Source organism: Bacillus rossius, chromosome 2 (genome assembly GCF_032445375.1).
Source record: "Bacillus rossius redtenbacheri isolate Brsri chromosome 2, Brsri_v3, whole genome shotgun sequence".
In the NCBI taxonomy this organism is placed as follows: Eukaryota; Metazoa; Arthropoda; class Insecta; order Phasmatodea; family Bacillidae; genus Bacillus; species Bacillus rossius.
Genome location: NC_086331.1, coordinates 132,348,900 through 132,364,281, shown reverse-complemented (window position 1 = coordinate 132,364,281; position 15,382 = coordinate 132,348,900). Strand labels below are relative to the sequence as shown.

General features: G+C 32.9%; 1 protein-coding gene across 1 annotated transcript in view; it reads right to left on the bottom strand.

Moving 5' to 3' along the window:
• Positions 1-509: 509 nt before the first annotated feature.
• LOC134529852 (PRL-1 phosphatase-like) overlaps positions 510-15,382 on the bottom strand; it is a 40,657-nt gene continuing 25,784 nt past the window's right edge. The window contains exons 3-5 of the mRNA XM_063364364.1: positions 11,431-11,562; positions 7,132-7,298; positions 510-4,861 (exon numbers count right to left, since the gene is read on the bottom strand). Of these exons, the coding sequence (XP_063220434.1) occupies positions 4,750-4,861; positions 7,132-7,298; positions 11,431-11,562 (411 nt within the window). The 3' untranslated portion in view covers positions 510-4,749. The remainder of the gene's footprint in view (positions 4,862-7,131; positions 7,299-11,430; positions 11,563-15,382) is intronic.

Here is a 15,382-nt window from a genome sequence, read left to right as displayed (position 1 = left end):
ACAAAATTATTATACTCTAAAAATTATAAAAACTACTTGGTTTAACTAATGGAGTCTCAATATTATTTCTAAATTAGAAACAAATTGGGAGCACTTACTTATACTCTTGAACTGCAACTTTCGAAATTTTTTTCCAATTAATTAACAAACTAAACCAGGTTTTCTGGGAAGGAATTGGCCATGACATACGGTGAAGAATCATTTCGGCATTTGTCATGAGCTATTTCAGAAAACCACGGAAAACCAATATCAGGATGTTCGGATTGGAAACCCTAAAATAACAATTTTGTGAAACAACTGTGCCACCTGACTTTTAATACATTATAATGTCCCTGAAAATTTAGTTTACGGCACGAGTTTAGCAGTTATCAAAGATTGCGGAAAAACTTTTCAAAATCACTTCAAGAACCACGCAACAATTAAAAATTTCTTAAATGCATAAGTGATGTAAATTATTTTATGAACACTTAATTATGAAATTAGTAAAGTTAAGAAATAAAATGCAGAGCTACAATCATTTTCCATTTAAAATATATTGTTCTGTAGTGCACACTTTAGAGACAACAAAATATTATTTAATAAAACCACTGGCACTACACTACAAAATACCATCAACTAAACTAGATACATAAACTGAAAGAAAACATGTACATGTATCTTGAAACACATGGAAATTATGGTACTGACAAGGTACTATTATTTGGAACACATTATGGCTGTAGTAATTACATTGTATGTAATGGCAACAGCAGTCAAGAGCTAGCTGAATGCCTGACCACAAATAATCAATTTCAATAAGTGGTCAATTTACTGCGAAAGCCACAAAATCATTCAAATAGTTTTGACCTAAAAGTATCCCAATAATTAATCACGGAAATAAAGCTGTAACTGAACAAATAAATTTCCGCATGACTATTTTCATTAATTATGCTCAGTAGCAAATCATTGACAAACACCAAACAAAATTGTATTATATGCAAAGAAACTTCACTCTAATTAAGGTTACATATATATAAGCTAAAGCAATAAAAAATTAAGCAAATGTAAAAAGGAGACAGCATACAATCAAAAGTTAGAAAAAAAATTTGCAATGGAGACAACTACTTGTGGTAAAGCAAAGTGTTGTTATAGTAAGGATCAACTATAGTACAAAATATTTTAGATAAAATATCTACGAAAACATTTTATCAGCTATGGCCAGCAATCAGTACCTTGAAAATTTGCAGTTTTCTTTAGCTTATGTTAATGAAAGAAAATAAAATGGTGAAAATAGTTACTTTACACTACATATATAAATTTCACATAGTAAGTAATTATTCAAATTTTACACTTATCCCCTTGCAGAAAGTTTCAGAAACCAAATCTTGCATTTCCATCCAGTTGGCACCAAACAGTTTTGATTACAAGTTGATGATAACACATACATGCATGCCCATTTATAGTAGTTTACAAATAATAGTAACAACAATTAAAATAATAGTAATAATAATATTCATATCTAAAATTTGACTTAACAGATGAAACTTGTCCATTAGTAAGTCTTAGTTTAACAGTGAAAACAAAATTAACTATTTAACAGTTTTGCATGGAAAAATGGTAATTAAACATAGGTTCAAAAGAATACGATTCAATTTGAATCTGTATTATTGAACACTGATATTTTAATAAACATGTATTACTAGACAAAATCACCATCAAAGTATGCTACAACACAGGATGTCAAAAAGTAAGGTTCCACCAATCGACACCATTATGCACTTCCCTTATTTACTATTACAGCAAAGCCATTTTTATAATAGTTTAGTACGTGTATCAAATTAATATTAATTTCTTACTTCTTACCTTGCATTAAATATTCTGTCATGCACAGATAATTTTTATCACCAATTTATCATATGAATTTATCAACATGGATGACTGATGGTACAATCTACCCAAGTAGGCCATGAATTATAAATCATAATTGGAAATAAGCCCACAGCAACAATATGACCATAAAAAATTCTGTCCATCTCCATTTATGAATGAAAATGTTAATATACCTGTACCTTACTTTTTGAAAACATATTGTACATGTACACATTAAAGGGGTCAAGGAGTAATTTATTAGTCTGTAAGAGCCAGAGTATATAATTTTTTGGTATAGAACACATAAGGATGGATGTCTACTGTTGTTCACTTCAAACACAATGATTTTTTCCATGAATATATAGCCACACAAATAGTAACAAGCTGAAACTTTTAGACCATTCAGTAGTATTGATAGTTCTTGCTTGCATTCTACTCAAGAAACATTGGAAATTAAGAATTTCATTCTCAAATACACTTGAAATCTCCTCCACTAAATATATTGGTAAAACAATATGTAAAAATTAAAATTACATGCTGTGCTAGAAAATTATCATGTTCAGATAAACAAGCTTTTTGAATAGGTGGAAATTTTTTAACACAAAAAACTCTACAATGGCTTAAAAAGTAAATCCCATTCAATAGGCAAATTTATTTAAAATAAAATATCACTTAAAATAACACAGCATTCTTTAAATTTAAACACATCTGCTAGTAAATTGCAGTATTTTAAAATGTCAATCACCAGCTTCAAATATACATAATTGAAATTGTTACAAATGGTACATTAGTTAATAAAACATTGGTAACAGCAGTTTTACACTTAAGTATTTAAGAAACACCTTTAAATTTATGCAAGTATGAATCTTTATTTATTGTTACTAAAACCAGGTTGCCATTGTAAGAAGAAACAAAGGAAGTGTTTTCACGTGGTATTTTAACCAATTTGTTGAAATACTATTCATAAATCAATAAACACACATAATAAGTTTAACTGATGATAAAACAAATGGAATTATAAATGAATGCAGAAACTTTCACGTGTTTGAACTGGCAAAATTAAAAGGACAAAATGCCACACAAATTCTATTACTATTTGGCTACACAAGACACCATCAAAGACAAAGAGATGAAAGTTGCTGGAACAATACACCAGATAATCAGTTCACAAATTCTGAGCATTAATGACTCACACTCAGTACCAAAAGACAAGAATAGATCATAAGATTCTGCCAAGACATTCTGTGACTGAACTGGCCTATGACAGCACCATTTATTTATTTGCATCAAAATTGCTGAGTAGTAACTGGGCGATTAAATGCAAATGCTTTCAGATAAATTAACTGTGAAATGTAGTGTCAGCAAGGGTTTAAAGAACAAAGAACTTACTTAATGGGATACAACTTCATTAAGGAAGACATTTACATGGGAAAAGAGTTGAAGCTCCTGATATAAAAATAATTTTTTTTTTTTTTTTTTTTTAATTATTTGAAAGCGCAGTAGAATAGACTCGAAGAGCACAAAAGTATTCTTTGCTCTACTTGTGTTCAAGAGTTGCATATTAACATTTTAGGAAATCAAAACAAATAAAATTAAATGTATAGTTTGCAGAAAAAGTTTTTTTACCCGTCTTCCCAATACAAAAGGTAGAGATGGAAAAATTGTTTTCAATAGTATATTGTACAAATTTACTACAGTATAAAATGTTGCATTTTGATGATAAAAATTGCCACACAGAGATTTTTATGCTGCAAGTTCTAGAAGTTTTTAGAACTATGCCAAACAATTTTTTATCACATTTCCTTTTTAACATGTAGTTTCCTACCCATACATGTCTCAAATTTGTACCTAATTAAAAGTTTCATACCAAAAGTTTGTGCATAAATGAAGTATTTTAAGCTAGTTTTAAAAATGCAACAAAAAACCCAAAACAAAAATGCTCATGATCTAAGGATTACGGGGCTTTTGTAGAAAATAATAGTTAACACTGAACATTAACGAGAATTATTAAAACACATGTAGAAAATGAAGCCAACGAACTATATGTAACTTATTTTTATTAAAATACCAAGTAACAATACATGGAAGATCAGAAAAAGAGTAGTAAGTACACTGTAATATTATTAGTGTTTTATGGTAAAACCATAATATTTACTTTCTCAGAATTTTCAATTCTCACATGTTAAACCAGACACTGCTGTTAATATTCCTAATTTTCTTTTGTCCTGCCCTTTCTATAATTATTTATTATAATAAGTTAAAAAATAAACAAACAAAAAAAAAAGAATCTCACTGTATCTGCAACAGTTTTGTTCCATCACATGAAGACATTTTAATGGATATGTATGAAAAATAAATTGTTACTTGTTCCAACATCAAAACAATACTGTTTTTTTCCAGTACCAAATATAAATTCTAGCAATTAATAAACAAAAAAAGAAAAAAATTGAATGTGCAAAATAACTAAAGACAATAAATTTAACATGATAAATAACTAGTTATAATAATTCAACACCACATGCAAGTTTATTGACTGAAATTTATGTGTGAAATTCAATAGATATTTATATTATGGTTTCCTTATAACAGCAAAAAAATTTGAAGGAAGAAAATGGTTTATGTTAATACTAGTTATATTAACTTTCCAAAATTAATTTTCTTTTTAAGTAACAAAGTATCTTCTGTAAAGCCCACTTCTTACATAGTCAATGGCAACCGGTCTAGAGAGAGGGATGACAAATTCTGATAGCAATTCATGTATAGTTAGTTCAGGCACCTGTTGTTACCTTCTTATTCTTCTAAAATACAGAACCCACTTTTAAATGCTATCAAATATTTCAAATGCAAGACCTCATGAAAACTACAATATTTATGAGGCATATTTTTCAAGAGAGGGTGTGATTACTGTATGCAACAACCATTCTTGTGGCCATTCTTGAGCTTAAGGCGAGATTTCGGACGGTATTTCTCCAGGTATGCTAACTGCTTGGCATTTATGGCACCTCTGCGTTTCCTGAAAAATAAATACATAAATACAATCATGGTTAAAATAGTAAAAGTATAAATACCATACATTGTAGTTTAGGTTACGTTAGGTCACTTTACAAACTAACCACTGTCAGAAAAATCCTGAAGGGCTGCACATCCAAGGGGCAACAATTCGGACAACCTTTCAAAAACACCACTGTCAGAAAAATCCTGAAGGGCTGCCCTTCCAAGGGGCTACAATTCAGACAACTTTTCAAAAACACCACTGTCAGAAAAATCCTGAAGGGCTGCCCTTCCAAGGGGCAACAATTCAGACAACCTTTCAAAAACACTGCTGTCAGAAAAATCCTGATGGGTTGCCCTTCCAAGGGGCAACCATTCAGACAACCTTTCAAAATCACTACTGTCAGAAAAATCCTGATGGGCTGCCCTTCCAAGGGGCAAGTTTTCAGGATTATTTAAACTCTTAAAGAAACATGTTTTCAGAAATTGGATGGGCTGCCCTTCCAGTCGTTGTACAAACAAACCATTGCCAGAAAAATCCTTAAGGGCTGCCCTTCCAAGGGGCAGCATTTCAGTCACCCCAATTTACTGGTAAATACAGCACAAGTCCTGCCAAACATGGAAAAATATATTCATTACATCCACCATATAAAATTTTTACCACAGTTCTCAACAAACAATGAAACTGAATTAGCTACTCCTATTGCTGTAACAGTTGCGTCACATGTCACGCAATCAGGTCAACAAAATGCTAGTGGTTTGTTTTTGTTGTGTATTCGTCGACGTTATGCCTTGAATGAGGGAAATGGTGTACAGATGGAACAGCCTCACAAAGGATACGAATACAAGCAGATGATGGTTGAAAAATATATCGTAACAGTATGCTGCATGCAGTAAAGGTTTTGGCAGTTATGTTTGTTATTGTTTTGAAACAACTGTCTAAAAGTTTAATTATAAATAAAGTTTAAGAGTGTAAAGAAAAATTTTATTACACTATTTTATTCCTGAAATGATGAACCTTATATGCGGGAAGAATTTATAAATGTAAACGTTTTGAATGGGAAAAATTAACATCAGAGATATATATGGAAGTGATCAAGGGAATAATTATTTAAATGTTATAAACGGGAAAACGTATTATGCGGGAACATCTTAAGCGAGTTTTACTGTATATTTTTGAAATCTCCAAACAACCAAACATTTATACCTTAAAGTTTTTGAACAAGATAAAATGTAATAAAAAAAAGAACATATGCTTTTTAAATGACTTTCGAATGTTCCTTGGCCTCATACTAATTAAATGCCACTGTATCAATTAATACAGAAATTTAATACAACTGACTGCAAAACAATATTTATTTACATTCTAAATCAGCAAGTCAAAATGTACTTTTTTTTAATTAATAAAAATCAAACAATTAAATAACTTCTCCCTGTAACCATGTAATGCACTATGATGGTAAACTATTTTCAAGTTAAATGTTTTTGGGACAAATATTGTCCTTCCTGTAAGCTTTCAACCAAAATTGATTGTTTCACAATTTTATTTCCAAACATCTCAGTTAACAACAAAAATAAATTTCCTAAAACAGTAATTTGACAGACAAACCAAAATTTTATCTCGCTGGGAAAATGTATTAACACCAGCAACAGGCAGTTGACTGACACTATCTCGAAAGTAAGCCAAAAAATAATTTCAACGACAATCATTTCACAGACGAAATGACATTTTATCTTGGTAGGAAAATGATTTGACTTTGATTGGTAGCAGACAGTTAACTGATTGGTAGCAGACAGTTGACTGATAGGCACTAGACCAAGTCATTTAACCAAAAATTAATTTCACCAAAAAAGGCATTCAAGCAACTACTTTGATAACTATGCTTAGAATTGTAAGCAGCTGTTTATGACAATCTGTTTTTAACTGGAAGTTGTTTCTCATAACAGACTATTTCCTAAAATTTCCATTGAAAGTTCCAGAAACACCCAGGGCTTCTTGATCAATGTTTTATATTTAAAGAGCTCAAAAATTTAACTACAGGAGGAAAAGAAAATTCTTTAAGTATTTAAATTGTATAACCAAAGAATTAAAAAATTTTTAAGTGAAAATAATTGCATCAATGATACATAAATTATTGGTAAAGATTTTACTAATAACATTTGCTGTAAGAAAACCAACAAATTAATTTAACTCCATAAACAGTCAACTCTTGTTGTGAAAAATAAATGATTAAGTATAAATATCTTAAAAATTCTAGTTGGCAAAATATAGTAGTATTGTTGGATACATACTGCCTGATGAAATCCACAGCATCTTCATACTTCATACCTAGCTCGATCAGGGCTAAGGCAACCATTACTGGTGCTCTGCCAAGTCCCGCAACACAATGAACCGCCACACACGATTCCGGTGACTCACGAAATCTGTTCTTCAGCAGCTCAAACCACTCATCTACCACCTAAACACAGTAAAGTGTGGCAGGTACAAACCAATAAAATATCAGGAATATTTGCTACAATTGGAAACACAATAAAAGTTTTTAATAAGGGTTCACTAAAATAATTGTGTCCCAGAGACCTAAAACATGAAATAAACTAAAAACAAAAGTTGAAAATATCAGAAATTTTGAGGTTTGCAAACAGGCCGAGAACACAATGACATTTCTTTTACATAACCAGGCAAGACTCTTGGAGTACACCAAACATTACATTCTTTCTGTAGTGCATACGTTTTCACTCTGGATAAAACCGGTGGTCCATTATCATGCTTACGATGCTGAAAGATTTTTATAGTTCAACATTTTTATATTAAATTTATTGATAACTGTTTGGCAAAAAGTAATTTTTAGAAGTCGCACAGTAAATTTTTAATTGCGAAATATTTAACTAAATCAGTAAGTTATAAAGAGTGCAAGTTTGGGAAAATGAAGTGCCGTGAAAGAGTTCAGGATCATTGGTAAATTGTCTAAGGTGTCTACTCTACAAACATGAGAACATCGGCAACATGATCCAGAGTATTCAGTATCCAGTGCCAAGTACTTGAACATTGTGGGACTTCGCGGGACATGAACAACGCCCGAAAACGCCGAACAACGTAGGACAGACGTCACAAAACAGCAACTTGGCTAAGGATGAACTTCGCAGTAGTTTGTTTATTCTGATATCAAAAAGAAATTTGGTAATTTATTGTAGAAGTACAGGTAGTGTCAAAATTGAAGAATGTCTGGGTTTTCCTGAGGATTCAGAATAGAAAATCAGCCAGACGTATTGAATACTGAACAGATAGGTGGACATTTTCCACATAGCCCAGAAACTTTGGGAAATGTGGAACATGCCTCAAGAGTGTGCTCAATTATAAAGTATGGAGGGGGAAGGGGTTGAATTTAGGCATAATTAAAATGTTCAAATCTGTCTAGAGAAATTACACAACAAATATAATACATCAAACACTACAAGAACGTAAGCAAGAACTGTCACAAACATTTGAACAGGGAGAAGAGGAAATTCGAAGGGAGTTAACCAATTTCAGACAGGAAATAATTGGAAAGGTAGAAGAAATAGGAAGAGATTGAAACACAATGGGTAGAGGTAAATGAATCACATCCCAAAGAAGCAAAGGCAGGATTTGAAAAATGTGAAAAGGTTATATGCCTTTTTAAAGAAAACATTTTTGTGGGGCAGTATGTTCATGAAAACAAAGATAAAATTGCAAATTTAACAGAAAATTACAGGCAGGTACATCAGATCACCGAAGTTCATGTCAAGGTAAATGAAAATTACAGAGATAGTTACATGAATTAAAGAAAAATCAAGGAAGCTTTTGAGGCAAATGAGTGTAAACATAGGTCAAGAAGAATTAGAAAATACCTCCAGGTAGTTGAAGGGAGGTTGAGTAAAATAGGGTGTGGTACAAAGGATAGGATTAGAAATTCAGGAGTGGCAGTTGATGAGAAAGTCTTGTAAGTTACAGGGTACATGTAGGGTCAAACTGGATGAAACTGAAATTGGGGTTCAGGGAATGTTGACAGGTAATGAAAAATCTTATTTGTCAGACAGGACTAATTTTGAAAGGCATGAAATACCAATCACAACTTAGTAGGATTAGTTGATTTGAAGTATTGTTTATTGCAAGTAAGATGGCTTGGTAGTGGAACATAGAACAGACTACACTAGAAAACCTTCAGGAAGGTTCCAAATCTAGGAAAACTATAGGCTGCAAAGTAATAGCAGTGTTACTGAATTCCCGGGCAAGGTAGTAAACACAGTACAGTACACTCCCGATTATCCACGAAATTAAGTGGCAGGGCCACCACAGATAGTGAAAATCTCGGATAATTCGCAAAAGAGCCGAAAATGTGAAACAAAAAAAATAAACATTAATTTCAACTTAAAAATCTAAACTTTATGTACAGTAAAAGTTACAATTAACAGTAATTTTTTTTAAATAATTTTAAAATTTTACTGAATAATTAACATATAATACATTTCAGTAATATAAACATAAGTGCTCAACCATACAACTAGAAACAAAGTGCGACAGAGACAAAAATAGCAATGCATGCCAGCCTACTGCGTGAGTTTCGAGAAGGCCTGTGGCGTTTTACTGTATACTGCACACAATACACTTGTCAGTAGAGTTCAAATTGGCTCACTTGTAATAAAATACAGATTTACATGTGTGTTGTATTTTTTCGTAGCATGCGCGGATAATCCGCACCACGCATCATCCGCCCGCGGATAATAGGGAGTTTACTGTATTTTAGATAATTATTTGTATCAGAGGTAGATGCAGGAAATACAGGCCAATCTGCAGCTAACCTCAAAAACCTTATAGATAGATTTTTTGTTGAAAATTATGTAACTTATTAATAGGGAGAGGACAGCCCTTTAGACCGCAAGTCATTTAGTTGTTTTGAAATTATTATGCCACGATGAACCTGCAGCCGAAGTTTGTTTGTTGAATTCATGTTACCATTTTTGTTAAAAATTTTAATGAAACAATGCCAATATTGTCTATTTTTAACAATTTCATACCTCAAATAATATTGAAATTTCAACGACAAATAACACACAGAAATTCCAAGTGACTAGCGAGTAAAATAGACCAGTTTTTAACTTTACTCACTTTAACAAAGGGAGTGGTAAGTAAGCAAGACAAAGAGATTATTGAGCAAGCTTGTTCGCACAGAGTAGTTTAGCAAGCAAGCAAGCAAGCAAGCAAGCAACTAGTAAATGCTCTGAATGTAGTTGACAAGAATAAATGGGGTGAGTTTACTACCTTCTCATTCACGAAAAAACTAATACATGTGCAAACATGATGTCACAAGCTCAGTGTTTATTCACGCACAAGAAGTCTTGTTTTTATTCTATTTATTCCTTTATGCTCAGTTTTTATATATATATATATAGTGTATGTACATATATGTAAGTATGTCAATATTGTTTATATTTTAATCATTTTGCACTTCAACTGTTACGGAGATTTTAGTAGCAAAAAAAAAAAAGTTCCCAGCAAGTAGTGAAAAATTATACTCATCTTTAACTTTACTCATTTGAGCAGTCAGCGATGAGTTGAGCGAGTTTATTTACAATGTATGGATTCCCAAGCAAGTAGCTAGCCTATTCTTACAATACACTTGTCCTTTGTCAGTTTGTAACTCGCCTTCAGCTATAAATATTACTGTAAAATGGTTTAAAATACTTGAAGCCTCAATGGTATTATTTCATTGTAGAATGTTTCAATGCTTGGCAGTTTGTGGTATGAAAATGGTATACAGGTATTTTAATAGAAATAACTTGTGTATGTGTTTCCAAGAAAAACCTGAGATTAGGCATGTTTTCTCCAAACATGTCAGTTCATTTTTAGGGCATAAGAAAACTGAAGTAATAATTAGACATTAAGTATTTACAAACATACCAAATATAAAATTATTGTTTGCATAAAACATAACTTGGATGGATGTTTTGTTGTCTGCTTAAGGTTGTAAAACATGTTTTATTACCGTTTTCATGTTTTAATCTTACAATCATAAATAAAAAAAAGGAAATGTTTTTTTTTTTATTTTAAAAATTTAAATAGTATGCTGTAAATGTAAATAAAGATATTTGAAAAACATGACTGATTACACTCACAATAGTGATGTAAAAATTGTTTACACAATTTTCTATAAACTTTAAAATAATAATAAATAGGTAATCTTCAATACTAAGTATATTCTAATGTAACTAGCATTTTCTCATAAGCCGGTAGAGACAGGAAACTATAAAAGCGATAAGAGTTTTGTATAGCCGCCTGGAGCTCAAAGGCTATAGGTGATGTTCACCGCAAAGGGTTTAGGGTTACGCTGTCTACATTATTGTTATGGGATTGTGGCAACCCTTTGACAAACCTTGTCGAAAATTTGTTTCCCAAGTTTTTTTCTCTCTCAGAGACATAAAACAGAAATTAATTAATTTTTGGTATAGACTGAAATTTTTTATCTCTCTCTTATGTGCCATATTTATATGATAATATAAGCCAGACAAAATCTCTAGTGGCAAACAAACTACTTTTACTTAACTTACTTCAAAAAGTTAAATTAAATTACATACCCTACTTGGAGGTGGTGTCCCATCATCAAATTCAAGATCAGTTACACCAATTCCTTCATTGTTCAATTCATCTATCTTGTAGCTTGGCTCACACACGCGGACCACATCTTTGACATTGTGTTTCTTGAGCTCCTGAAATCAGAATTCAAAATGATAAGAATAATGTGATAATTTAGTACTTATTGTGTAACAAGGCATTTAAGTAGAGAACATCTTCAGCATAAAAAAATTGGTTGTCTGTAAAGTCGGTTTACGGACGATAGTTTAACGTCACAACATCATAACAAAACATTGATGAAATGATTCCATACTTTTATGAATAAAATTGAATAATTTTTATTGAATTATCACTATTTTGTATGGGTACAAAGAAGGAGTGAAATGAAATCTACAATTTAATTGATAAATTTACTTTTATTTGCACTCATTAATTCAAATATGTTTATTACTTTAACAAGAGATTATTTTAACTATAACGTTTATACATGTTTGCTATTTAACTTCTTCCAATCTGTGTTATTCTGTTAAGGATAGGATGATGATAGGAAAAGTAGGAAACGAATGGGAGTGTTTCAGGTTTAATGTGCCTTGAAAAAGTCAAATCGATGGTAGTTCCAATCGAGTGGAAGAGAGATAGATGCGGCGCAAGTGTACAATGTGTGTAACGGGACATTTTTTTGTGCATGCAGCCGGCGTTCATCAATTTATTAGACGTTGTCACGTAAAAAATGTCAAGTTAAAAACAACATTTTACACTTTACAGTCCTAACAAAAACAACCAATCAGGACCAATTCAGCCCTTAATTACTGCAGTGTGTCATGGTAGAGGACACACACACACACACACACACAAACACACACACACACACACACTGTTCCGGGCCACCTCCCACTTCCAAACATTGGAATGATTCTGTCAGCATGCAGTGTCATTATGGATCTGTTTTCAGTTTAGCAATGTTGTTTGAGAATGAGTATGATTAGCTCTCCAAAAGGAAGTAAAGCACCATTCACAAAAAAAATAAAAACAAGGATAATGTTATGAAAGTATAGGTAGAGATTGAAAAACACACACTGCACAGCTTTTCGCAAAAGCTCAGATCGACAGAACTTCCAAGACTTCAGAGGGCTTTGAACTTTGTGCTCATCTAAGTCATGACTAGGAAGGGGTTGGGTTTACAATGGAATACATGACACTCACCACACAAGCGTGACAGTTAGTGCGTGGTCACCAAAATATCAAAAAAAAATTATCTGCAAAGATTTTAAAGTTCTACAACAAATAGTATCTTGTGCCGGAAATTAGGTATTTCACCATGTTTTATTTTTAATTGTTACTATAATTTTAAATTATTTTTGGAAATTTTATTTTTCTTTATAATTTGGTTACAATGGTTTTTTTTTCAACGGGATGAATTTCATTTCATTAATATAGAAACGACAAATAGTTGCAAGCATAAAGCTACTTTAAATTTAAACTTTAAATTTAATCTTTTTTATTATTAAATGATTTTAAGGATTTATTTTTAAATAATTACACTGAGTTTTAAATGGACCCATTTAATTATAAACGTGTTTTTAGACCTATAAGGTGTTACAGTCAAAGGTCATGGAATTAATTCTGCGTTTATGTAAGTAGTAGGATACAGGCGAACCTGGTAACTTGCCTCACTAACGAGTATAAGTTTTGTATCTTTTTTCTATGCTCCGCATTCAGGCAGGGGAGTATGTGCCGGAAATGACGTATTTCGGCACGTTTTTTAGCATTTCCTGAGCCCAGGAGCTACACCCTGTTTGGTGAGTTACTTCAGTCTATTTTTCCTCCCCGAATTCCCGTTTTTTGGCCTTTTCGCGCTGACTGTGTTTGACTGTCTGGAAGCAGGTCTAATTCGTTTGGAATTTGGCTTGTGTTTCAGACAGAGTCCAACATTTGGGTGCCGAAATTGCACCCATCATGTTGTCCAGGACCTCCAATTTCATTTCTTTCTAAGAAAAGCTTCCTCCCAGCCAGATGTCCAACTTGAAGCCCCGGGTGATATTCTAAAATATAACTTCTCCCTACCGCCAGCAAAACCAATTATTTAAACGATTACCAGCGAGCAGTGACATAGAGAACTTAACCAATCAGAATATGTAAAGTTATAATAATAACTATAATATGTCAGGAGGGATATTTCAAATTTCTGTTTCTGTGATTGTTCTGTTGTTTACAGTATAATATAACGTGTTTTAATAATATCGGGCCGGCCCCCTTTTAATAACTTTAATATATTGTGAATACCATTTTATTGTGAAACCAAAAGGAAAACAGATTAATTTAATTCTTTTTAAATAAAACAGGAAACCTATAGACCAAGCTACTTATGTAGTGTTTATTTATTTATCATTTACCATTATATATTTAAACAATCCACTCGCTCCCAAGTTGCTTGTGTGCAGGGAGTATAAAATTTTCTTGTTCACCACCTCGTGCCCCCTCTGGTAATACTTGTGTTTTTCTTTATTATTTTGCTCAGCTGTTTCCTATGCCTTTTTTTTTATTAAATTAAAATAATATAATTCTAGGGCACGAGGGGCATATCAATTGGTAGCAGAGCGTGGTTTGGTCTATAGGCATACCTAAGTCAAGTAGGAATACCTAAAATAAAATATAAAAAAATATAAAAAAATTAATTACTTTTTTTGGATTTCAATTTTGTATTATTAATATTGTAAACTGATCGCTGGTACACCCTGTAGTAATATTGCGCTTAAAATTTTAAAATTATATTGAGTTTTAACATCCCGCAGTGACTGTTTGCGCGCAGTGTTAGACACCGCGCGGCCTTCGTACATCGTCCCTGACGCAGCGCGCGTTATCTTGCGCGCGCATGTCATTCTCTCTGTCAACCACGCTTTGCTACCATTTTTGTGCTGGGGATCTTTTAAAGGTTTCACAAGGATATGAGAAATGAACAGAAACAAGGTGTGATTCCGTCTGAATATAATGACTCCATACTTACGAAACTTATAACAGATATTAAAAAATATTAACATACAATATCAATTACGTACTTAACGAGCTTTCAGGTATGTTCAGAAAGAAAAAAATATGGGCCGGCCCTAAATTAGATTATAAAAAGGTTTCATAAAAGAAATACATAAACTAATAAAAAATACAAATATGTTTAAACCATCCTAGTATATATTCTTAAAGTCCAGAAATGATGTTTATATGATGAGCTTCGTCTGATGGCGTAATTTAAGAAAGTTAAAAAAAAAAGGTTTATAAATACAGTAGCACCGGAGGTCGGTGCTTTGCTTCCCGGAGATCAGTAGTGAACATGATGCCAGTTTTTTTGTTGAGGAAGGGTGGTGAAAATGCCAATTCGGCATCCGGCTCTCGGACCCTGTCAGACAGGGAAGTTGGCTTCTAGATTCTGATGCGTCGCCAATTGGAACCTTTCGGTCCGGACGCCCCAGTCTCCCCCTTCACTTTTGATTGAACATTTACTTTTAATTACGAGACACGGCTCTTCAGCAGACTCTTCGCGTCGCGATTCCAGACGGACTGTTTGTGATTACCAGCGGATCGACGAGACGCACTACAAGACTTCCATCCGGCCGCAACCGACAATGTAGTCGATTAGACAAGAGATGCAATCCCTGTAAATTTATTTATGTAGTTTAGTCCGTCTGTACAATAATCAACATAGTAGCTATTTTCTTTCAAATAACTTTTTTCTAAATGGTGGAAACATCCGCGCCAGCCGCGTATTCACGAGCTCCAGATCTGGATTGGTGACGCATCAGAATCTAGAAGCCAACTTCCCTGTCTGAAAGGGTCCGAGAGCCGGATGCCGAATTGGCATTTTCACCACCCTTCCTCAACAACAAACAGGCACCCTGGCATCATGTTCACTACTGATCTCCGGGAAGCGAAGCACCGACCTCCGGTGCTACTGTATTTATA